Source organism: Nematolebias whitei, chromosome 13 (assembly GCF_014905685.2).
Source record: "Nematolebias whitei isolate Nwh7 chromosome 13, NemWhi1, whole genome shotgun sequence".
Lineage (NCBI taxonomy): Eukaryota > Metazoa > Chordata > Actinopteri > Cyprinodontiformes > Rivulidae > Nematolebias > Nematolebias whitei.
In genome coordinates this window covers 18,380,564-18,405,354 of record NC_056510.1, presented here as the reverse complement: position 1 = coordinate 18,405,354, position 24,791 = coordinate 18,380,564, and the positions used below count along the sequence as shown (strand labels likewise).

The 24,791-nt window shown below is 40.3% G+C and overlaps 2 protein-coding genes across 3 annotated transcripts in view; both read right to left on the bottom strand.

Moving 5' to 3' along the window:
• Positions 1 to 240: 240 nt before the first annotated feature.
• pttg1ipb (PTTG1 interacting protein b) lies at positions 241 to 4,001 on the bottom strand. Of its 2 annotated transcripts, XM_037686401.1 has the most exons (7): positions 3,814 to 4,001; positions 3,506 to 3,561; positions 3,305 to 3,413; positions 1,806 to 1,911; positions 1,321 to 1,386; positions 1,016 to 1,062; positions 241 to 643 (listed from the first exon to the last, which is right to left on the bottom strand). In XM_037686401.1, the coding sequence occupies exons 1-7, from the start codon at positions 3,905 to 3,907 to the stop codon at positions 600 to 602; spliced, it is 522 nt and encodes a 173-aa protein (XP_037542329.1). In that variant the 5' UTR covers positions 3,908 to 4,001; the 3' UTR covers positions 241 to 599. The 2 variants fall into 2 exon arrangements, with proteins under 2 accessions (XP_037542329.1, XP_037542330.1); XM_037686402.1 differs by lacking the exon at positions 241 to 643 and having other exon boundaries at positions 1,306 to 1,386.
• Positions 4,002 to 7,511: 3,510 nt separating this feature from the next.
• Positions 7,512 to 24,791, bottom strand: part of myo10l3 (myosin X, like 3) — a 71,088-nt gene continuing 53,808 nt past the window's right edge. Inside the window, exons 20-41 of the mRNA XM_037686148.1 lie at positions 24,135 to 24,259; positions 23,797 to 23,911; positions 20,604 to 20,710; positions 18,196 to 18,561; positions 18,082 to 18,112; positions 16,257 to 17,024; positions 13,833 to 13,956; positions 13,505 to 13,748; positions 13,331 to 13,426; positions 13,103 to 13,196; positions 12,824 to 12,879; positions 12,586 to 12,728; positions 12,297 to 12,491; positions 12,020 to 12,177; positions 11,055 to 11,178; positions 9,498 to 9,795; positions 9,216 to 9,423; positions 8,963 to 9,099; positions 8,621 to 8,744; positions 8,073 to 8,528; positions 7,809 to 8,000; positions 7,512 to 7,719 (exon numbers count right to left, since the gene is read on the bottom strand). Coding sequence (XP_037542076.1) covers positions 7,615 to 7,719; positions 7,809 to 8,000; positions 8,073 to 8,528; positions 8,621 to 8,744; positions 8,963 to 9,099; positions 9,216 to 9,423; positions 9,498 to 9,795; positions 11,055 to 11,178; positions 12,020 to 12,177; positions 12,297 to 12,491; positions 12,586 to 12,728; positions 12,824 to 12,879; positions 13,103 to 13,196; positions 13,331 to 13,426; positions 13,505 to 13,748; positions 13,833 to 13,956; positions 16,257 to 17,024; positions 18,082 to 18,112; positions 18,196 to 18,561; positions 20,604 to 20,710; positions 23,797 to 23,911; positions 24,135 to 24,259 — 4,266 coding nt within the window. The 3' untranslated portion in view covers positions 7,512 to 7,614. The remainder of the gene's footprint in view (positions 7,720 to 7,808; positions 8,001 to 8,072; positions 8,529 to 8,620; positions 8,745 to 8,962; positions 9,100 to 9,215; positions 9,424 to 9,497; positions 9,796 to 11,054; positions 11,179 to 12,019; positions 12,178 to 12,296; positions 12,492 to 12,585; positions 12,729 to 12,823; positions 12,880 to 13,102; positions 13,197 to 13,330; positions 13,427 to 13,504; positions 13,749 to 13,832; positions 13,957 to 16,256; positions 17,025 to 18,081; positions 18,113 to 18,195; positions 18,562 to 20,603; positions 20,711 to 23,796; positions 23,912 to 24,134; positions 24,260 to 24,791) is intronic.

Below are 24,791 nucleotides of genomic sequence, written 5' to 3'. Positions count from 1 at the left end.
GAATGTAACAACAAAGTCCATCCAGGTTTACAATCCAGCATTTTTCAGTATGAGCATGAATGTGTTAACCAAATGGCTCGCTGTGCACATTTGCAGTGAAATATTAGGGATGTGCTAATTTCCAAACAAATGATGTTGTATTAAATGTCACTAAATCTCTTCTTTTATTATCAAATATATGTAAATCACACAGAAAAGTAACAAAAAAATGTGTTTTCTTCTTTTAATTTTTAAACAAACGATTACAATTTCAAAAGAAGCTGCACCAAAACCTAACATTTCATGTGTAATTTACAAGTGAATTAAACAGTGGTACTAAAACTAATAAAAGTTATTACCAGAATCAATTAACATGCTTGTTCTGACATCTGCTCTCCTTCATGAACAGAAAATACTATTAGCAAAAACACTCGTAAAATCAGTTTTAAGAAATTAGCGAGCCTCTTTCACATGTTAAAAATTGTAAAGAAAGTGGTGTTTTCCAAATACTGTCACACTAAAAATTAATGCACATAATCAAGTTGATCAAAAGGTACAGTACAGCTGCATCTCGTTGTTACTGGCATCAAAAAGACCTTCTGAAGGAATCATCGATGGAATTAACGATCGTCCATACGGGCGTATGGGTTGTCCTTTGCCAGACCTGGGAAAAAAGTTTAACATTATATTAATAAAATTTTAAAGCAGGTGAACGTTTTCAAAGGTTGTTCTGTTTTTATAAAGCAAAAAGTATAGTTTGAAATTAAAAATGAGTTTATGTGATGCACGTTTTGTCCAGTAGATGGCAGTATTTGACCATTTCTGTGACCTGACAAATGTTTTTTTTTTTTTATTATTTGTCCCTCCATGTTTTTTATACTTTTATATGCTAGATCTTTTCTAATCCAACATATTTTTGAACAGTACGTTTATTATTAGTTTGTTTCTGTTCAAAACGAACAAAGTCACAACAAATTTACCCTTATATTTCACATTTACACAATTAAAAAGCGCACGTTCAGGAGGCAAACCTCACCGTATTTCTGCCTGATTTCATCATGTCTCAGCTGTATCTCAGTCCTCCTGAAGATAAAAAGAACAAACTGTTGAAGAGTTGGTGTTTAAAAAAAAAGCTCAATCAGCACAAGGCGTTTCATTTTTATCCACCGAATCGCTGTTTCACATGTGGCTGAACAAAGACTGCGAATTGTGTGCATCTGAAAAAGCAAACGTCTGTACTGCTAGTCCATACTGATGGATTCAGTTCATTATTTGCTCTCTTTCTCCAACCTGTGTTAATAATGATTCATCTTGGCAGACACCTACTCAACAGCCATTCACCTCGCTTTCTGACGGGACTTCCTTCCCCGTTGTTGTCTCTCTGCTTGTTCGTCTTCTCGCTTGTTTCTATGAAACAAAAATCACGTATTTATATCCAAACGCTTCACATCTCTGTTTGTGAAAGCTCATTCAGTGAGTTCTAGAGGAACAAAACCTGAATTTAAATAAAGGAAACAGACAATTTAAGAATACGGTGCAGTCTGGATATGTCAGACAAAAATAGGCTCTCCTGATGATATGCTAAACTTTCAAGATTTGATCTAAACTAACCAACGAGGTAGAGTAAGTGTGTTGCATTGTTTCATAAAACATTCAGGGAACTTGTCAGATCTCAGTTCTGGCAGGCCTTTGGAGATGGCGGTATCAGCCTAGCCTTACAGAATAATAAGCCATTGTGTGCCCCCCCCCACACACACACACACTTCTTCCACCTCCTCCTCTAAACCAGATTTCACAGCCAGAGATTCATGTGACCCCGTGCTCACCCAGCTCTCTCACACTTGCAGCAGCAGCACAAGCAGCAAACGACAACCGAGACGACGACGATGCCGGCGAGCACCGACATGGTGATGATCAGGATCTGGAAGTTGACTGCGGATCAAAAGGGGAAAACAAAATTCACTCCAAAACAAATGGAACTGACAAAGAGCCGACGAAGATACTCAGTGAGGCGCGTTGCGGTTTTTCAGTGGAAAACGTGAACGATGACTGAATCATCATGTGTGACCCAACCAAGAGCTTCACATACGAACACAAATACAACAGTTGGCGCATTTACACTTAATCTAATACTTCATTTCACATAAAAAGTGACTCAAGCAGTATATCTGCCTATACGTTTAAAAAAGGATAAACAAATAAAAACAGCCAAAAGTGATGATTGATTGTATAGATGTGCTAAATTAGAAAAGGTTTGTTTGTAGCCATTGATCTTTGCATTATAGTCAAGTTTTCAAGCAAGCAGCCATTTTAAAGAGAGCAAGCACACTGCTGGTGTTGTGTGCACCGCACAACGTGTGGAGCAGAGAAAGCAAAGGCGAGAGCTGACTGAGCTTTCAGAAAGATTAGAGATATCCATGTTAAAGGTAAAGCCATCTAGCAGCTTCGTCTGACCCGCTTCCAATATTATTTAAAAAGTGCATGGTTCACAGGACTGTAGCCAGCCTTACAGGACAAGGACGCAAGAAGAAATGCGACTCCAGGGACGTCAAACGCAGTTACAAAAAGGGGGCCAACATTAAAAACTTATTTCAAAACCAAGGGCCACCTTCAGTCAATATGGTCTCCAGCCACCTGACATCTTTTCTTGGCTGCAGGCTCCTCAACAAGACTTTTGTCTGTTTCATTTGATGCTCTTTGTCACTTTTACTGCATCAAAATCAAAGATTATGGAAAAATTCAAGCTAGTTTCATTTGGCTTCCAAGTTGTCCAACTGTCACGAGAAGTCTCAACTAAAGTAGGCTCAGTTTTGAAGTAAAATGAAAAGCAATAAAAATATTTCACCTTTAAAATATGATCTTATAGGGGCCAGATGAGATGTTAACAAGAGCCATATTTGGCCCTCGGGCCTTGAGTTTGACACATGTGGTAGGTGATAGAAAAAGAAAAGCCAAGAAAACCACGCCAAAGAGATCTGATCACACCTATGGTTGTGTTTAGAAACAGAACGGGGCTCCATGGAGGAAGGGGGACAGAAAAATACTAAAAAAACCCAGACTGGATTCACCTAAAATCCACACTGGTGAGCACCCATGTTTCCGTGAGGTTTCTGGGACTGAAGTTTGTAGCTCATAGCAGTTATGGTTTTTTGATAATTACCTAAAATATTCTGCTACTGATATTAAGATGAATAGTTTGGCATGTGAAATGTCTAAAAAACAGTAAAAAATAAAATAAAATAGCAGTAAGCATGCGTTTAACGTACATATTTTAACCAAAGTAGGTTCACGTTTACCCCAGACATTTAAAAAACTTAAGTCTTACCCCAACAAACCCCCCACCGTGCATCATTCAGGGGGCAAACACTGCTGGGGGGCAGGATGTTCTTCACTGGGTAGTCCAAGCATTGTTTGGTTGTGATGCACCAAAGACACTGCAACACAACGAAGAAGAAAAAACACACAAACTCCTGACAACAACAACACAAAGTGGAGACTGTGTTGGACTGAACTGTGGAAAACTTACAGCCACAGTCTGCAGACACTCAGCGCACGTGCTGTTGGATTTCAGGTGACAAGGAGCTGAAATGGACACATATGTTGTGTGAATATACAAACAAGAAGAAAATAAAAGTTCAACTTGGTTTGTTGCTGCTTTATTTCCTGTGTAATCTGAGTAAGCAGAGGCTCGCATGAGAGGGGGAAAAAGAACAACAGACAACAAATACCCCTAAAAGAGTTGAATCGTTCCTCTAAATCCAATTTGCTGGTGTCATGTGACAACCTCCTGACCACACGCTCAAGTCAGCAAGAAAACAAACGCAGAAAACTCACCCGGAGACGGAGTGGGCGTCTGCGCTCCTGCTGCGGAGAAAACTGCGCAAAACACCGCGGCGGCGCAAACACAAGCTGCGGGGAAGCTGACCATGGTGGCTGGAGGGAGAAGGAAGGAGAGATGAGAAGCCTGCTGCGCTGAGGAGTCAAGGAAGAATGCTGGAGCGCTTTTACGAGGAGTGACGTCATGACGCACAACGCTAGGGCGCATCTGGCTGCAAATAACTTTATGTGGTAAAAAAAAAAAAAAAAAAAAAAGGTTGGATTTGTGTTGATTCGCTGCTTTTTACAAGCAGACATTTACACACCCTGCTTTGTTTGATGCAAACGTGGGGACTTTTACTAAATATGCAGATTCTATGTAATAACACACATTTATTTATCAATGATAACTTTAACATCACAAAGCTTGCGTCCAGATTATTTGCATTTTATCAGGTTTTGAATTAGCTATCTTTAGCTGTTGAGAAGCAACAGCAAATATTTTGACTTCATGAAAGACAAGCTTAACATATTTTTATGCCTGAAATTGCTGTGCAGTAACATTAGGACACTCCTATTTTTTATTTTATTGTTATTTTATTTATTATTTTACTTTAAAGTGCACGATCATTGCTTTTGGTTAATTTATATATTTATTTTTACGTTGGTTACGATCTGTCCTGTCTATTTCCAACCCCCACAGAGACCTGACAGCCTCATTCTGTTCATCATATTCTGCATGTCAATTTGATGCCTCTTGTAGCATCACAAGGTTGGTGCTGAAATCCTTTTTTATGGCTGCTAAATTGTGTTGAATTTGGTATTTTAGTCAATTTAACAAAAAAAAAAAAAAAAAAAGGAACAAATTGTGCCTTTGAGTCATGTCACCAAGATACTATAGCTTTCACTTTAGTTAGTTTCTAACAAAAAACATATTTATTTATTTATTTCCTGCAATGACCCAACACTTGTTAATTTCTCTTAGGAGCCTTTTTAATGTTATACCTAATAATTCTTTAGTGTCAAAATAAACAATTAAATTTTTAATTTTTAATTTTTTTTATATATAATTTCCCTCTGGGATTAATAAAGTATTTTTGAATTGAATTGAATTGAACCTTCTGACAATAAATGCGCTCTTAAGGAGATAAACAACCGCCTCCCATAACTGCTTCAAAATACTATTTTAATATTTTTTGTCAACAATAAACTAGTCATTCTTTTGAAGCTAACTCAGCCTGAAATGAAAATATTAAAATATATTTTTTTAATTATTATTTTAACTCATTTAACAGCTTTACAAAAAAATAAAAATAACTCCACAAGTGTCTGTTTTTATTTTCAAATTTTACAAATTATAATCTTATGAAAATTTAAATAATTAACTGAATAAATAACTAAATACATACAGTGCATAATGTAAAAATAATAATAAATAAAATGAGGCTGTATTTTGGGTCAAACTTGTTGCTCTTCACATCCAAAGTAAAACTACTTTGTCAGACAAGATGAGATCTAGAACTGCACGTGTCATCGGGAAGGATGAGCATCTCTTCTGGGGAAGTTGCAGTTTTTTTTTATTTACAGATGCGCTCAAATGTCAAAGTAGAGCATCCTCCAGTGGGCTAATATAAGAATTGAAAGAAGAATAGAGGTTAAGAAAACAGTTACTGGAAAAGAAACATTTTACAATATGTATCAGAAAATGCATTTATAATGGATTTCAATATGGTCAATTTTACCCCTAAGGATCACAAGAGGGCAGTAATGTTACAGGAGCGTTTAAAACAATTTTGACAAAGTAAAAAAAAAAAACTTTATAAGGGTTTTTAGGCTTTTTCAGGAATGATTGTGTTTACTAACACCTATAAAATAAAATTGTGACTATCCCCCCCATCAGACTTTCTGAGGTTTGTCAACTAGCAGTTAATCATTAGTTAATGTTTTTTCATGGTTTTGCCCACCCAAACCCTGAAAACAAACCCTCATAACATTAAACTTAAAAATAGACACTTACCATTTATTTTTTTCTCAGGGTTTTATATATAAAAACAACATTTTGTCATAACTGGCTCATTGTCTCAACATTAAGTTGCTCATTAGAAGACACAATAAAAGAAGAGATCACAACAGTAACTTTTGAAATACAATAATTTATTAAAGCATTTTTTTAAAATTCTGATATAAAACATTTTCTGAATTTTCTTCTTCAAAACAGTCAGAAATCCCAGAAATACAGTCATCATCGATGGGAAGGTGAGTCTCTGGTTCGGCCGCCGGCAGCTGACCAGAATGATTGGAGAGCGATGGAAGACAGAAATCTAACGTGAGGTAAGTACTAAGCTTGTTATGCTGACATCAAGTGACTGATTATGAACGGTAGGTCGGTGGACTTAATAACAGGAAAACAGTAAATGAATGAAATCACTCTTTAGTATGTTAAAAGTCACGAAAGCCCAGAATAAACAGCTTGTCCATCCTGAAGTAACATTTTGTGTCCTTGAAAGCACAAAAAGTTGAACAAGTAGCAAAACTTGCATCTATGCAATTTATCTCGTTTTCTCAAATCCATTGAGTTATTTTATAAATAAATACCTCACCCTCGCATGGTTGCTGACACCACTAAAATCTAAAGCAAACACACGCAAACTAGTCACAAGTTCAATTAAATGTTGTCGACTGGCTTGTTTTTTAAAACACATGCTTAAAGTTTGGGGTATTTTATAGAGATACATTCAGCTCATGCTGGTTCTGGGTTAGAAGCACAAATATTTTATTAAATAGTAATATTAATAGTCAAAGAGTATTTTTTTTTTATGTTTAATTTTAATTTTTAGATTGGTGGTGTCCAAGCTTTTTCACGGTGGGCCAAAATCGTCAATTTGAAAGTACTAATGAAAAATACTTTTTAAATTAGGTAAAGGTTTGTGGCTTTTAAAAAATTTTTTTAACATGAAACTGCAATTAAAAAAAAGAATGAATTAAAAAAAAATTGTATTTAATATTGCACATTTTAGGAAGATTATTTCCTCTTTTGTGTTAAAACTAAAAATTACAAAAATGTCACCCTTAAGAAATTTATGCATCTGGACACCTTTTGCAAATTTTAGATCTGCGGGCCAAAAATTATATAATTCCTAAATTGCAGTCGCGGGCCGCACAAAACCACTCAGAGGACCGCAAATGGCCTGTGAGCCACACTTTGGACACCCCTGATGTATGTGTTTTTGTGGCATGCGTACAAAACAGTAACAATTACACACAAGTTTGTCTTCTGCTTCTGCAAGGCCACATCTGCTCTCCACGTAGCTATAAGGCAAGAATAGGGACATTTCTTTTTTTTACCCTGAGGGACTCCATTCAGGAGAACATTCATTACAAGGGATCGCAATATTTACCAGAAAAAACAAGCATTAAAGGTGCTAATTCAGTCAGTGTGCAGCACTTACGGAGATAACGTCTGAGTACATGTTTATGGGAGGTTTTTTTTTTTTTTTTTGGTAATTTGGGAGTGAAAACATTTCAAGTTGTGGCAAAAGTTTCGCCAGACTTGGAAAAATAATACAACAAAAATACACATTTCTTTGTGAGTACTGTGTGGAAATGACCAGTGTAACCAACTAGAGCAGGGAACATATTTGGAGACGGTGAAGAAGGAAGCAACACTCGGAAGATCCAGAGGGGAAACAAATAAAAAATAAAAACGTGTTTTCCATTCTGTATTGAAAGATTTCCTCCTGGATGGAGATTGTTCGTGTTGCTTCATGGCTCAAGTCAAAACCTCCACTCCAGAAATCATACTGCGACGCCTCGAACACATCACCTGATCCAGTTGGTTCCATAACTGGACACAGACTTGACACTGCAGCGCTTCTTCACGATCATGTTTATGTAGGCTTTCATGATCTTTGTGATCTCTCCAACCTGCAAAACACCAAAGCAACAACCATAAATCCCACTTACACAGCGAAAAGTTAAACATTATTGTATGGGTTTAAAAAAAAAAAGTCCACCTCTGGTGTCTCAAAGAACATTTCTCTCTCGTCCACGGTGATCTTGTAAGTGCACGGCTGTGGAGCACCGAAGAAGACGATGTGCTCATACGGGAAGGTCTCCAGAGGCTTAGGCTCTCCTCTTTTGTAGACAGACACGTTCTCAGCACTCACGCTCAACCACAGATCATGAGGGAACCCTCCTTCTTTACACTGTAGAGACAAACATGAGACTCATCACACGGCTGTAGAAAAACTTCCTGCTTGGAGATTTAGAAGGCGCACCTCAACGTCAAACAGAGTGGATCCATATCCAGGCCACTCCTTGATGATGGTCATGTATTTCAGCATGGCCTGGTGCTGATCCAAAGCCTTGAGGCGAGACCACTTCTCCACAATGCTTGCCCTGGTGGCAGACATCTCCTCCTTGATCCACATCTCCAGCATCTGCTCCTCCTCCATGCGCTGCTTCTTCATGGAGCCCGTCTTCAGCCCCCGGCGCAGCGTGTTGTCCAGGAAGCTGGTCCTCCGCCGCTCCAGAGTCTGACCCGACCCTGATGCCCCGCCTGCTTTTGTGAATTGTAGGATTCGATTGCGCAGGCGCCCGACAGGGTAGACGCTCTCCAGGCTCCACGTGACCCGGGCTTTGTCCCCGAACAGGAACTGCAGGCGCAGAGCTGCCAGGTGCTGCAGGGTCTCTTCACGAGCAGGGAAGTGACCTCGGGTCAAACTCTCATGGGCCTGATTAAAAAAAAAAAAAAAGATAAAAAGGAATAACTTATCATTTAAATCTACTTAAATGCTTAAAATAATTGAAAATAAATCCAACAAACCTGCTCAAACATGAATGCAAACTCCACTCCTTCCTTAGGCATGCTTTCCACATCCAAGAAACAGTAGAGTTTGAAATACAGCTTCCATTGGCCTTCATCCTGAGCTTCCTCACTGCCAGCCAGTCTGAAATGGGGGGGGTGGGGGGTGGGGGTGCATAAATCTGTCACTCAAGCTTCTGATGTTGTCTAATTGTCTAACACCATCCTCATGTCATTATCATCATCCAAACATAAATGTCCGTGTACCTCTAAGGTGTTTGAATCACACCCAAACTGAGATTTCAGAATCAAGATTTACGATTAAACTACTAACCCATGTGGTTACGAGGGAATAAATCATACCTTTCGAACTTGGCCAACACGTCAGCCACAATGACTCTACTTTCCACGGCTTTGTCGACAGCGCTGTTATGCTCAAAGAGAGCAAACATGTTCCTGCTGTCCTCCATGGCCAGACCTCGGATCAGCTTCTCCACGACCTGACCAAGATTACAAACACATGTTCAGCAGGCACCACTGTGGCGTTTTCTTCTCAAAGACAAAACCAAATATGAGAAAAGCTTTTTTTCTACACAGAGGCCTCCAGGCGGTTCACCTCTCCAGCAGTGGTGTTGGAGTTGATGGAGATCTTGCAGGAGCCTCCTCCATGGCAGTAGACTGTGGTGGTCATTTCCTGTCTGGTAAGAAGTGCCATGATCTCCTCTTGGGAAGGAACAAACTCCCTCGCCTTTGTCTTCTTAAGAGACTCCCCGATGAAGTGGGCAAACATTTCAATTTCTGTTCCGGGGAACAGCTCCTTAATCCTGCAGAGAAACACACGTTTGAACCAAACGTTCACCTTTCAGGGCTTTGTTTCTGTGCCCAAACAGATCTGGACCTTTTCAGGTGGAACTTGAGGTAGCGCAGGATTCCTCGGCTTGGCAGGAAGGTGCAGCTCATGCAGGCCAGGAGATGCCAGTGGGCACGATTGGCGGGGCTGTTGGGGTGCGGGACGTGGTTTGTTTGTTTGATGAGTTGACAGTAAACCTCGTCCCTTAGTGGCCTCAAGTCTTGGCAGGTCTGCAGGATTCCCTGGATGATGGGCACGGGATCGGACACGGCCTCCATCTCCTGCAGGGAGTTGAAAATCTTCACCGCCTCGTCCTGCAGGCTCGTATAACCCTTTTCCTTTTGCACTGTTGGAGATAGAAACAGCTAAATTGATACTTTTCTGGTAAAAGAGTTCAATTGCTGGCACGATCAAAGTTACCATATTTTTCACCCTATAAGTCTTTTTTTTTTTTTTTTTGGCATAATTTGCATGCCCTGCAACTTATACACTGCAGTGACATATTTAAAGATTTTTTTTATTTTTTATAAACCACTTTATGGCTGAGATATGACCGTTTTTATTCATTTTGACTGAAAATATTGAACACTACCATTTTCAGCCACTAGATGGCACTCGAGCAGTATGGCATGCCATTGTGTCATGTAATAGATAAAAAAGTGGCTATTAATGACGCAATCGGCTTGCCATAACCTCCCACCTTCCTCCAGCTTGCCTGGAGCAACCGTCAGATCAGCTTCATTTCGCTGTGCCGCCCTGCAAAATGCAGCTAATTTGACCATTAAAGTGCATTTATTAAGTAACGGTTCAACTGAGACACACCTTTGCTATAAAGTCGAGCAAACAAATAATTGTTTTAGGTGCTTATCTTGTTAAATTTTGAATAAATGCACAGCGAGTCGTTCCTCTGCATGCTCCCGCAGCCGCAAATCAGCTTTTGAAATGCAGCTGATTTGACCGTCAAATTTATTAAAGAAAAGTTACACTGAGACATAACTTTACTATAATTTCGGGCAAACAAATAATTATTTTTAAGTGTTAATCTTGTTAACTTTTTGTTACAATCCTCCCGCGCACATTCCCGCCATTTGGCAGCCAATCAATTTTTGGCGCAACACCGGCCCACATTTCCAGATTGTCAGCGATGACACAATAGATGTGACGTATACGGCGAAGAGACTTATTTATAGATTTTTCCACTTTAGTAGACATATTTGGATTGATGAGACTTATAGGGTGGTGCGACGTGTACAGCGGAAAATACGGTAATATATACCAACAGACTCAAGTAACTGATAAAAGAAATACACGTTCTCAAAAACGCATGTATAAAATCGTAATCTTGTGTTCAAATAGCCAAAATGTTGTAAAGAATGTAAACAAACAAAACAAAACCAGAATGACTGACACGGATGTTCATTGGATATGTGTATGACCTTGTACATTTAAGGCAGTCTTGCATTAAAAATATACATTTCTGTTGAACAAATCACTGAAACCGCCTGAGAACAAATCTGAAAATAATTTAAACCTCTACCATGCCCTTAAATGAGCGACTATATCAGGAGCAGCAGTAGTTTTTTGGCAGCCAGTCAAAGCACTCACAGTGGACGCTGACGTCTCCATAAGGCAGAGGTAGAAGGGGGGAGTGCAAAGGATGCTGGGTATATCGCAGGATGGGGTTCCTCCAGTACGTCTGTTCCACGGCCTCCACATTCAGGCTGCTCTCCTGCAAACAAATATTGGTAATCTTAGACTATTGATAGTTTAGAAAATTAGTTTTTTATTTCTTTAAAGAGGGGGAAATTAATTTCCAGTGAGTTTTTGTGTTAAAAAAATAATAATATTTGCATTTTCTGGGAAAAATGAAGCGTGGATGCTGAGTGTTGAATGACTTTGCAGAAGTTTTCTGAACAAGAACTGAGTTGTTGAAACTGTTAAACAAGCAGAATGATTTCTAAAAGCTAAAAGGAACTAAACGCGCTGAAAACTAATAGGAGTTAGCTAAAAAGCTAAAAAAAAGGCATAAGAAGAAATAAATAGAGCAAGTTTACTGAAGCAGATTTCAAGGATAACCATGTTTTGAAGGCACTGAGATCTTAATGCATTAAAATAGGAAAGATTTGTAAATAAAGTTGTATTTGAGAAAAGTTATAAAAAAGCAGAAGTCATAGCACCCCTCTTCTGTTTAAGTTGAACAATATAATACAGAAATGGCAAAAAATAGGGTAAAGTATGCAGATGATGTTTGCATACTTTGCAAAAAATATAAAAAATCAGGGAAACAAGTATTACTGACACAGTGTCACTGCAGTACAAACCATAGAAATGGCTGAAAAAGCCTAGAAAGTTTTCACACATCACAGCACACGGTCAGTGTACCTCACTTTACTACAGTGTGGGTCCCTGCCACAGGTTTGCATGACTAAAAAGAATTTAGGTCACAATAATGTCAACGTCCTCGTGTTATTGAAACATTTGGCACAAATAATCATGAAAAACATGCTGCACACATTATTAAAAGCAGAAAATGTACAACTCAAGACGTCCACACAGCTTCGCCTTATCACCTTGATGTCTCTGATGAGTTGCTGAGTTGGTGTTTCGATGGGAACTTTGTTTTCTATTACTCCCTGAATGGCATTCGCCCACCGCATGGCTTCATTCAGCAGTTTCGTGTAAAGCCGGTACGAGTGTTTACGCCCATAAATAACTATATTCCAGTAACCTGGAAGAAAAGGGACACAAATGACATCAGAATAAATGCCTGGGTGAAGTTAGGACACTTCTACGCAACATTAACCGATTTCTGGCGGACCAGGGTGACTGAAGGACGTTAAAACTGACCCGTGTCCTTGAAGGTTTTCTCATCGGGCTGCACCACGGAGCAGAGGCTGTTCAGGACCAGCGTTCCCAGTTTCGTGGCGTTGCGCTCAGACGACTTGTAGTAATCGAGGGAGTTTGTGGTGAGAACAAACCAGCGCTTCTTCAGCTTCAGAGATGTGCTCTTGGCTCCTGACTTCATCTCTTTATGCAGCCAACCTTATATATATATAAAAAAAAGGCATTAACATGTTGATTTCTATCTGAAGCCGACTTCTTATTTTAATTAAATCAACTCAAAGTTGAGACGGACCTCTGACTAAGAACTCCTGTCCATCAACTCTGGTATCTCCCTTTGATTTCTGCAGCAGGCCGATCCAGTGGTGCATCTCCTCTGGCGTGTCTGTATTACAGTGGATCACTCGGTTGGCTGTGATGATCACAAAAGAGTTCGGTCTACAAAGACAGAAAAAACATTTGTGTTATTTTCTCTTAATGGTTAAATCCGTCCAACATTCAAAGAGTGGTTGGGCTCAGGGAGCATTCCTCACCTGTCCGGGTTATCTGACGCACAAACAGAATCGATCAAACCGACGTCTAATGTTCCCTAAATGGAAAAAAGTAGAGGTGTAAATGAAATTATCCGCCCTTTAAAGCAGAAAGTACTCCCCTTTCGACGAAACGAGCTACGGATTCAGATTCTTAAGGTATAATTACAATACAACCCCAAATCTGGGCTGTCATATTTTAAGCAGAATCAGTTACGTTTCTGCTCTGCTGGAGGAAAAGAAAGAAAAAAAAAATCAGCGGAGTGGTGGAACCGCACTAACCACAGCATTCTTTGGGTTGGCTTGTTCGTGGTGCATCTCCATGAGCTGCTCCGGGCTGGCGCTGTGGACCCGACTCAGCACAATGAACCAACCGCTGAACGGGTCAGAGGGAGTTGAGAAAGCAAAAGTCAGCAAACGCATAATTGAAAATTGCACCACGAGCTTCCATCCGGCGGCCACAAGGGGGAACTTCAGTTCCACACGTCAGGAAAAAGGGCACAAGCTTACCTGGCGTCTTCAGGGGACTCTGCGTAGATGTGGTAGGTCCTCTCCTCAGTCACAATGTTCAATGCGTTTTCCTTCTCGTGATTGTCCACTATCTCCCTGCACATCAATATCATCTCATTTACTATCACATACTCTTTTCGCATCGAAACATGGCAGTGAATTCAAGCGTCCTACTTGGCTGCTCGGATATCGATGGTCCCTTTCAGCTTCTCCTCGCTGTCATTCTCAAAGTATGTGAGCTTCGACTCACGCAGGACAAACCAGCGCATTTTCCAGTTGCGGCGAGACAAAGTGGACATCCCTCCTCCTTTCTTGTAAAGCCAGCCAGATTTGAGGGAGTCCTGCTTGGCCCGGAACCACATGAACGTCTCATCTTTGAGGACACACCAGCGGCGGCGCCATGGGATCATGAGGCCACCTGACGTGGAGAGAAAGATGCACGTCTGTTTGGTTGCAAGCTCTGAAGCAGACGACTGGGCAGGGATTTGCTCCAGATACTCACTCTTCATGTAGAGGTAGCCATGGAAGTATGGAGGCCCGCTGCCATTCAGCAGATTCACTCTCCCGTTGGAAATCTCCTCATCTGTGTCCACGTAGCCGTCGTTTTCATCGTCACTGTCAATGAACTGAAACATAGCAGCATCATGACGTTAAAACTGTGGAGCTGTTCCTCGGACACTCACCAAACATCCCTGTAGGAGACTCTGAACCGCATGCTTCTTGATATGCTCATTAGTTATTAATAAACGGGGGGGAAAGCTGCAAATATAATAGCAGTTGTAGCCATTTTGAATGAACAATGTCAAAGTTCTGAATATCTGTTGATAAATTTTACTTGAATATTGTGAAACGGAGTGAGTTGTAGACATTCTTATGTTGAACAATCTTGATTAGCTGTGGCAGCCACCTTAACTCAGATTGGCTCCAAAAGGTAAACAGTTGTAGATGTACGTCCAAAGCTTCCTCTCTGAAAATTTCATTAGAATCCATCTGGTGGTTTAGGAGAAATTTTACTAACAGACAAACATGGTTGCCTTCTAGTATTAATGTCATAGGTTTTTTTTTTTTGTAACAATATCACAAAATGAGTAGCACTTGTAGTATTTTTGGTAATGACCCTCAGCTACAATTACAACAAATTTTAGCTAAATATCTTTACAACTATCTGATTTATATCTATGTTTGTGCTTTTTAGGCTCTGTTGTCTGTGGTGGCCATCTTGATTTAGATTGATTCCAAAAGGTAAACCATTGCAGCTGTACATCCAATGATTATTTTCTGCAAATTTCATTCAAATTAATCTAGTGGCATATTATATATTTTGCTAACAGATGCACATGCATAGGAAAAAAAAACAGCATTGCTTCTTGCCTTTAGCTGCAGACAATAATTATGTGAGCGACACTTTTAGTGTACATTGAACTAGCAACATCTGCACAAATGTGCATTTTCAGTGCCAAACTGCATTAAATCCAGTACATCGATAGAGATGCAGATTTGCAAACTACGACAACATATTTTATTTTCCTCTGACATTTTGCTGATCTGACAGTGTTGGGCTTGAGCTCTCTACTTGACTTGCAGAATCTGTGATCAGACTCATCAGGAGAGCCAAAAAAAAATTTGATTTCAATATTTTTATTTTTGTTCCCCTAACATGAACTGAGTCATGTTAAATTTCTCCACGTGGGGTCCCTTCATTTGGCACAGATACTGACTGAACTCTCTCAGAACCGCGGATGTATGGGGTGTCGTTTGTAAAGTTACACAGTCAAAAATAAACATCAGTATTTTGGTTAATTTAGCCTTTAATAAGAAAAAAAGTTGTTGTTTTTTTCAAAGTCATATTTTCACTATGTTATTCATACATTTATAAATGTCATAGTTCTAAACTAAATATTTAATTTACAAGCCAAGTATTGAGTTTATTAACTAAATATTTAACTTGCAAGTTACAGTAAATATTTAATTAAACTAAATTAATTGAACTAAATATTAAGTGTAAATTAAATATCTAATTTTCACACTAAATATTTAATTGCCAGACAAAATATTTAATTAGCTAACTAAATATTCAACTTGCAAGCTAAATATTTAGCTTGCAAGTTAAATATTTAGCTTGCAAGTTAAATATTTAGGTGAGTTAAATAATTAGTTGGCAAATTAAATATTTATTTTTGAAATTAAATGTTTAGCTTAGAAATTTAATATTTAGCTTGGAAATTAAATATTTAATTTACAAACTAGATATTCAGTTTACTAACTAAAAATTTAGTTAGTAAACTAAATATTTAGCTTGCAAATTAAATATTTAGGTGAGAGTTCAATGATTAGTTAGCAAATTAAATATTTATTTTGAAATAAAGTGTTTAGCTTAGAAATTAAATATTTAGCGTGTGAATTAAATATTTAATTTACAAGCTAAATATTCAGTTTACTAACTAAACATTTAGTTAGTAAACTAAATATTTAGCTTGCAAATTAAATATTTAGGTGAGAGTTCTATGATTAGTTAGCAAATTAAAGATTTATTTTGAAATTAAGTGTTTAGCTTAGAAATTAAATATTTAGCTTGTGAATTAAATATTTAATTTACAAGCTAAATATTCAGTTTTCTAACTAAATATTTAACTTGCAAGTTAAATATGTAGTTAGTAAAGTACATTTTTAGCTTGAAAATTAAATATTTAGTTTGGAACTATGACATTTATAAATATATGAATAACATGGTGAAAATATAACTTTGAAAAAACAACATTTTTTTTTCTTATTAAAGGCTAAATAAACCAAAATATTGCTGTTAATTTTTGGCTGTGTAACTTTACAAACGGCACCCCATGCAGATGTTTCTCCAAGCAGGTTCCCTTTTTGCATAATAATTAAGAGTGTGATTTTGCACAGATTAAATCACATTGCTGTTTCTCACCGAGTCCGAGCTGCCTCTGAAGGAGTCCAGACTGTTGTGGGTGCAGGAGGATTCTCGCAGCACCTCCTCATCCGTTAGATGACCGTCGATGATGCTGGCAGCAGAGCTCCCATGAGCCTCCTCGAACTCTTCCTGGTCATAGTCCGACTCTGCGTCTGGAAAGTTTGAGTGTGATGGCCCCTCCTTCATGGGTTTAAAATCTGAGGCTCTTCCTCCATTAGTTAACACATGTGGAGGTGGAGGGGGGCAGGTCTGGGAGTGTGTTGGAAGATGATCCAGTCCGTTAAGGGTGACTGCAGAAGGTGGGGAGACCACTACTCCCCCTGCAAAAGCAGGTGGAGGAGGGGGGATACTTTGAAAAACATCCCTGTCAAGAGGAACCACAGCTGGAGGAGGAAAGTCAGGTAAAGGAACACACTCGTCCTCTGTGGGGAAGCCCTCATCCACCTCCTCCTCAGCCAGAGGAGCTGTAGATTCATTCGACTCGTGGAGGTTCTCCTCACTTGAGAGCGACGGCTCCAAACCACCGAAGTCCAGCAGCTCCAGGAACTCAGTGGCCACACGTGAAGCTTCCTTCTCTAGCCTGTAGATCTCAGCATCCCTCATCTGACGCAGCTCCTCCTGGGAGACATCCCCGAGTAGGGACACGCCGTCCTCCTGCTGCTTCTGCAGGCGCTCGATCTCTCTTTCGAGCCGCAGGATCTCCTCCATCTGACGACTCTCCTCCTCAGTGGTGTGGCTGTAGGACAGCGTCTGGCTCAGCTCCTTCTGTTGGTCCGACAAGTAAAGAAAATTCATCAGTCTACAAACACACCATAAATTCAAAAAACGGCGTCCCTTAAAAGACTGCATGTCACTTGCTGCCTTTGATGTCAGAGTTTTAGACTAAAGTCATTTTATGTTGATGAATGACAAAAGTGAACCTTGAAAATCACCCTAACATCTTGCATGATCTGTGAGTGCGTGGTGCATGTCTTATAAATGACTATAAGCCACTAACACGCCAAATTTTAGCTCAATGTCTGTAAAATTTAACGAGTTGTAGATATTTTAGTGTAGGATTCAATTCAATTCGATTCGATTTAGTTTATTCATACAGCGCCAAGTTACAACAGAAGTCATCTCAGAGCACTGAACAAAAACATTCATATACATAAAAATTCAATCAGTAACATTATTTCCTTGCAGTCTCCTGAGCCTGAGCAAGCACGAAGGCAACAGTGGAAAGGAAAAACTCCCTCTTAACAGGAAGAAACCTTTAGCAGAACCAGGCTCAGGACAAGCGGCCATCTGCTTCGACCGGATTGGTTTGAGAGGAACAAGAAGGAGGAACGGACACAGAATTGCAGGTCCAGATAAGGCAAAGTAGCTGCGGCAGCCATCTTGAACTGGCTTGACTCCAAAATTGAATCAGTTTCTGAACAATTCTTCAATAATCCGTTAAGTAGTTTGAGATATTCTTCCAAATACTAATGTCAAAGTTTTAAGCAAACATGTTGTGCAATGTGTTGCACTCAAAATATGTGTTGGGGGTGATGCTCACCTACTACCACCTGAAGCTTCAGCCCATTATCTGGAAAATTAACTGCGTCAGAGCCAACTTCGTGATTGCTAAAACTGTTTTGAGGTGGTGGCAGATTGAATTAGTTTGAGTCTGAAGGTTAATCAACTGTAGATGTTTTATTAGAAATGTTCAGTGATCCATGAGATATTTTGCTAACAGTACAGACAAACAAATGTGTGTGCACGCTGACACCAGCAGGAACATCATTACACCACTCAGTCAAATAAATCTAATTTAAACAGCGGAAAATAAAGCAGTTACCTTTTGACAAGCCCCATTCATAAGGGAGGTCCTAAAGACAAACAACGAAACAGAACGAGTCAAATATAAAGAAGACAAACTTAATTTTAATTAAACAAAAACTTTATACTTCACCTCATTTTATCTTCTTTAGCTGCCGATTTCTGCTCCTCTTCTTTCTCCTTAATCAGCCTCTGCTCCTCCTCTTCCCTCAACCTCCTCTCCTCCTGTTCCTTCTTCCTCCTCTCCTCCATCCTCCTCCTCTCCTCCTCCTCTAGTCGCCGCCTCTCCTCCTCCTCTCTCCTCTGCCTCTCCTCCTCCTCTCGTTTCTGCCTCTCCTCCCTGAGCTTGCGACAGAGGGACCTGGCGAGCTGGCCCCTGCGGTGTTTCTGCAGGACGACGGCGGCCAGGCGCAGGCGCAGGAAGGCGCGTCTCCAAAAGTGAGCGCGGTAGTTCTTCTGGATGGTGACCACGCTGGACAGAATCCTCTTGTATTGTTTCCTGACGGGGGAGACGACACGTTTATTTGTTTCTGCTGCACCATAAACATATCGTGAAGTCTTTACATGGTCATGCCTGCTGAATGAAAAGCCTGTACAAAGTGAACTGTGCCGTGTTTAGAGTCGGACCAGCTTGCGCCGTCCCTTCGTGGTGGTGTGGGCTGTTGTGTTTAGCCCTAACACCCACACACAGCGCATGCATCAAATACACACACTTATAAACACATTTTTCTCAGGACCACACACACGGTTCTGACCTTTCTCCTGACCCGTCTTCCACAGGAATCGCTGCTTCGACTGGACTGAAGACTATGAGCCGATATATTGTTACATGTAATAACACAAAGGCTTTACTTGTGTCTTTAGGGAACTTCCCGAGGTTCTGCCTTCAGTATGAGCGACCCAGAGGGGAAGGAAACCCACAACCTGAGTGCTGTCGTCAGGCCCATTATAGTCTCCCAGCGGAGCTTTTCCGAGGACTGTATGTAACCTTATATATGACTGCATACAGGTGGAGTACAGTTAGATTAAACGCCTGAGGGAGTCTGCATGTGCAGATGTTTAACTACCATCAGGAGGAATGTTCAGTCTGGCAGGCCGAGCAGAGAGAGAGGAGGGGACAAAAACTTGTTGATCAGGCGGAAAAGATGCATATTCATAGAAGAAATCTGTATCAGCGGTACTTCTGAAAACACAGCAGTAATTTAAAGCTGCATTCATGTTCACAGATAATTCTGTCCTGTCAGGAAAGGAGTGTTCTCAATAATAATAGTCAAGAAGAGACAAGCGGGATCAAACCGTTTAGACTTCTTTTCTGAAACTCCTTCAATTTTTAGATGCAGTTTTATGCAGACTGGTGAACCCCTGCCCATCTTTACTTCTGAGAGATTCAGCCTCTCTAAAATGCTTTTTTTATATCCAGATCATCTCCCTCCAGTTTTCGCTTCTCTCCAGTGGCTCCCTGTTAAATTCAGAACAGAATTCAAAATCCTACTACTAACCTACAAAGCCATCAACAACCTAGCTCCATCTTATATTAGAGTTCTTATTGTTCTAAATTTTCCTAACAGAGCACTTCACTTTCAGACTGCAGGCTTACTTGCGGTTCCTAGCAATCCAAAAAGGTAGAAGTGGGTAAAGATATGGATGGATGAGTTGAATTGAGTCCTCTTACTGACCTGCTGCCAATTAACCAAATTATTTGTGAGTTGTGTTGATGCCATCAAATTCCAAATGACCTTATTAATAAAAATACTTGTACACTTTCTTAGTTCCAGCTGTTCACTCTGCTCCACTGTGAAATAGATTTTGTGTTTTGCAATTTGCAAACCATTGCGCTCTTTTTATTTACATTTTACACAACGCTCCAGTTTTTCTGGTGTACAGTAAACCAAAAGCTCTGCGTTATTCCTATTTATTCGAAGCGATAAGATCGTGCAGAAGTACTTTTACTCCATTAGATTACGAGGGAGTGCGTCAAGTGTCCTGTGATTTGTGTCAAACCAGCAAAAACAGTCAACAAGCAACCGCCGGAACTCGTTAAGTCATTTAAATCTCCTTTAAAAAAATAATCACAACAGTTTAAATTCACCTGAAAAGTTTTCAGTAGACTCAAATTAAACCGTGAAGTCATTAAAATCCATCCACTGAATCATCCCATCCGGTCATTGCAAAGATTATTGGCAAAGTTTATGTAATCAGTTAAAGAATCGGTTGGAGATCAGCTTTAGCTACTTCCACTGTTGCTGTTGAGTCCAAGAGTGATTCAGCTGTAGATGCCAAGTGAGGACTACTTTCTGTGAGATATATTTTGCTAACATAAGCAAAAACATTCCTAAGGCTCGGAGGATCGAGCTGTCAGTATTTAAAGTGAAAACCAGTGATTCAGCAACAACAGACACGTGCACACAGACCAAAAAGGAAAATCTGCAAAGTAGCTGTGATCCCACAGCCCCCACCCCAAGGATACACACACCTCCACCACAAAAACAAACACAGACAACTGTCACTGCCACTCACCCCCCTCCCCCTCCCCTCACTCACCTTGCCACATAGCTGAGGATGTGGGCGCGGATCACCATGCCAGCCCTGCGCCGCACCTCTCCCCTCTCCTTCTCCAGCCTTTGCTCCAGCGCCTCCTTCAAGAACACCTGCAGGTCGAGCCGATGAGGAGGGTGAAGGAGATACAGAGATGGGGAGGAAGGTGGGGAAAGAGGGAGAGGATGGGAGGGGGGTGCAACAGGATGAGTTAAGTTCCTCCTCTTGGTATGGCTGTAAAAAAAATAAAAACCAGGCCCCACAGAGATGAGAAGGGCCCCTGTTTTCTGCTGGCAGCTCCCAGTTGGCCACTGCAGAGGAGGAGGCTGTGGTGCAGCTGAGGCTAGCAGACTAGAGCTGCCCCCCCTCCCTGCCTGCAGAACAGAACAGACAAGAAAACTGAGTCTGTGGCTGCAGCCTTTCTGCTAGTGCTGCTGCTGCAGATCCACATCTTGCCCGAGCCTCCTTCCTGAGCCCTCTGCTGCTTTCAACTGACGTGCACAGGCAGAGAGGCACAGGGCGAGCAGGGAGGGGAGAGGAGGGATGATGGAGGGATGTGAGGGGGAGGGAGAGTGGCTGGTGTCCAGATAGAAAACCACACCTCTTGTTGCTTTTATGGAAGGAAGGAGGGGGAAAGAGTGGAGTTAACCCTTCCCTCCCTCCTTCCTGGAAACTTTTTCCAACCCTGGCACGTCTCAGCACAAAGCAGCTTGTCTGATCGTGGGCTGCAGCGTCCCAAATGCTCCCGCGTTTGTGTCCCAGATGTCCCACGAATAATCAAAGGGTCCCACAGCTGCCACTGTAAAAGTCTGCAAGAGGAGGAAGCTTCCTCTCCGTCCACATCCTACCCTTGTCTGTAAAACAAATGGCTCACAAACACACACACACACACACACTGTATTTGAAAAACATCACCTTAATCCTGGCCACACACTTCCCCTGCACACAATCAGTGCATATATAATTACACCACAAAGGAAATGTAGACCCTTTTCCTACCCCCGCCCCCCCCAATAAAAAAAAAATACTGTATGCTCTGAAAACCTTTCCTCTTTCTTTTAGTGTGCACACGGAGCCAGCCAAAGGTCAAAGTTTAACCCACCGAGTGACCTCAGATGTTCAGTGGTCATGCCCCAGTTACACACACACGGCTCACACATCAAACATTTCTTTTTATTTTCATCTCGGCGTATATTTCAGCACTCAGTCAACAACAAAAGTGTCCGAACTGGAACCAGCAAATCTGAGAAGTCTCACAGGAACCACAACTGAGAGCAGGAAGGAACGGGAGGTCAGACCATCTCAAAAGAACTTTATATCCTTTCTTTCTGCTTTACACTGATGTTTTTTAACGCACGGAGTGGAAAAAAGCTCAGGTTTTGCCAGTCAGTGAATGGACTGATGTTTGTTTGAACAGAGGAGGCTGACGAGCTCCAAACTGATAAATCTCGATGGACTTTTTAAATGACTCTTCTTCAACGCTGCACAGCTGCAACTTGTCAGATGTGCAGCCTCGCCCACACGTCTCCCCTTCTGAGTGCAGTTAGTTTAACGAACAGCTCGGCCAGTGAGGGATGCGAGAGCTCCAGCTACAATCAAGATTACTGTAAACCCCGGCACTGGGTTACAGTAACGGTGACGGGGTTTTTACGGGAAGCCGAGCGATTGTCAACAAGAGAGCGACAACTTGACCACAAATCTTTGGGATATTATGTCAAAGCGGTCGTGGTACACATTCACAGCTTCTGATGGGACTTTTCAATCAATGTTTGGCCACAAAAAAATCATGAATTTCTCAAATCATTGCATCAAACTAGTACTTATTGAAAAACTCTGTGTCATGTACATATATAAACAGCTAAATAAGGATGTTGTTGAACATGCTGCTGACTGATAATGACGAGTGCAGTTTACAGTTTTTTTTTTTAATTTTATTTTATAATTTTGACCAAAGATGAAAAGCTAAGTTAAATGGTAAGTTCAGATCTTTTGAAATGTGAATCTCATGAGCAGTAAATATCTCACCTGTTTTAGATAGAGCTTTGAACAGCCTGATTTTGGAGAAACAGAGTTTGATTTGATTGGTTTGATGAACTAATAGTTAGCCTGAGCTGAAAAAAGAAAGTTTAAAAGCCTTTATACCACTAGAAGTCACTGAATGACGTCATAAAATATGCACAATGGTTCTGTTTATTTTATTATAACAAATGCTTTAGGAGAGAGGAATGATGTCAAACTCCCTTTAAATATGTTAAACTTTCTTTTGTCAGGCCGTGTTTTATTAATGCCACAATTCCAACCAGTTATTTTTGTACATTTTTATCCTGGTTTGGGACCAGCAAAAGTCACCTATAAGAGGCACTCGAGTTACTTGGGCAATTTTAACCCAACCCAGTTTAACAGGTCCCTCTTGTAAATGGGTCCTCGTGGCTCAGTGAGGCTAGCCTGTATAAATAAAGGTTAATTGAAATTTTTTTGTTAGTTTATTTTTATTGTTTATTTAATTTAGTTTAGATTTCCTCAGTCTGCTTTGTTTTTTAATTCTTATTCACTGTTGATGTGTAGTATAATTCTGTAGATCAGGACAGGATCAGTCAGCAGGAGGGTTTGCAGGATTTATTTTGCAGTCTGGACTGGACGTGCTCTGACTGCAGCTGGCGGGGGGGCTGTGTGAGGACCGCCCCCCTGTGTGGACTTTGGGGTGTGGGAGGGGCCTACAGCAGCACACACTGCTCATTCAGAAGAATAACGATACTTGTCTTCAAGTATATAGTGACAAAGTTGCTAAGTAGGCAACATTGTGTAAGCACTTCGAGCAGGACTATCAGAATATTTCTACTGTGTAGTTCCAAAGTGCCAGGATGTAAAATTTTATAAAACGGTGTTTTCATGAACTAGTTTAAATAATAGGAGACTGAAGTTGTTCTTAGACAAGAGCAGTTCCTTCCAGTTTTGGACCTGCTCGGACTAGCTGTTAGCCTTTTAATTCATTCAGATTTAAACTATCTGCCACAGGTTAGATGTTTGTTTATAACTTTTCCACAGCAAACTGCTTCCTGAGATCTAAACTATCTCTTTGCGGGTTCGGCCTGAGCGCACAGGGGTGACTTAATGACCACAATAAGTCGCTCCAAAGTGACAAAAACAAGACTGGACGTGCACATGTGTGAGTCTGTAAAAGTGTGCATGTGTTTTGCACCTTTGTCTTCCCCAGCTGCCACTCTCGCTTGGTTTTGTCATGAAGTGTGAGCAGCTCTGAGCAGCAATACTTCTCATCGTCCGAGTGGATTTTGTTTTTTAGGATCATCTTGTACCTGAGGAAATGCACAGATATGACAAAAACAGCCACATTAATACGTCTATGAATATTATTCAATTAAAGGATTCAGAAATATGAGTTTCATCAACATAAATTTCAGCTGCTTATCTTTTATATTGGTTACAAGAGAAAGTAAACAAAACAAATGATTTACACAGAGGGTCAAGGAGAAGAAATTACTTAAAGCCTTAGTAGTTGCTAAATATTTGAATTTGTACCTGCTGTAGAAGTCCTTAAAGGGCCTGCGGACTGGGAATCCTGCCTTGCGTATCTTCACAGTTTCCAGCATCCCAGAATATCTCAACTGGTTCAGGACAACATCTGGGTTAAACTGATTGGCCTTCTGTCAGAGACAAATAAAAATCAATAAATGAAAACTTTACTTATTTATGTTACGTTTATAGAAACCTTACAAACTCAGTTTTTGTTGTATATAATTGCCACCTGCTGCCAAAAGGTGAAAAGTGGTGTTATTTGTCGGTTTGTTAGCAAAATATCTCATGAACCAGAAAACAAATTTTAATAAAACTCTTTTGAAAATGATCACTGTTAAACAGCTACAACTGATGACCTTTTGGGGTCAACTGAATTCAAGATAGCTGCTACAGTTTACTGACCCCATAAAACATATAAAAGCTATAATGCTGTCAACTTTGCAGTAATTAAGATAAAGTTTAATGTAGTATTAGCTGAGACTCATGCCCAACTCAGATTCCAAGCACAAATAATTAAACATCTTTGTTTAAAGTGTTGCCTTTAATTATGAAGGTAAACTCAGAAACTAATCATTGAATGTACATGTATGCTGGATTAACTTTTTGAGTCAACCAAATTAAAGATGGTTGCCACAGTTAATTTTTAATTGAATATATATA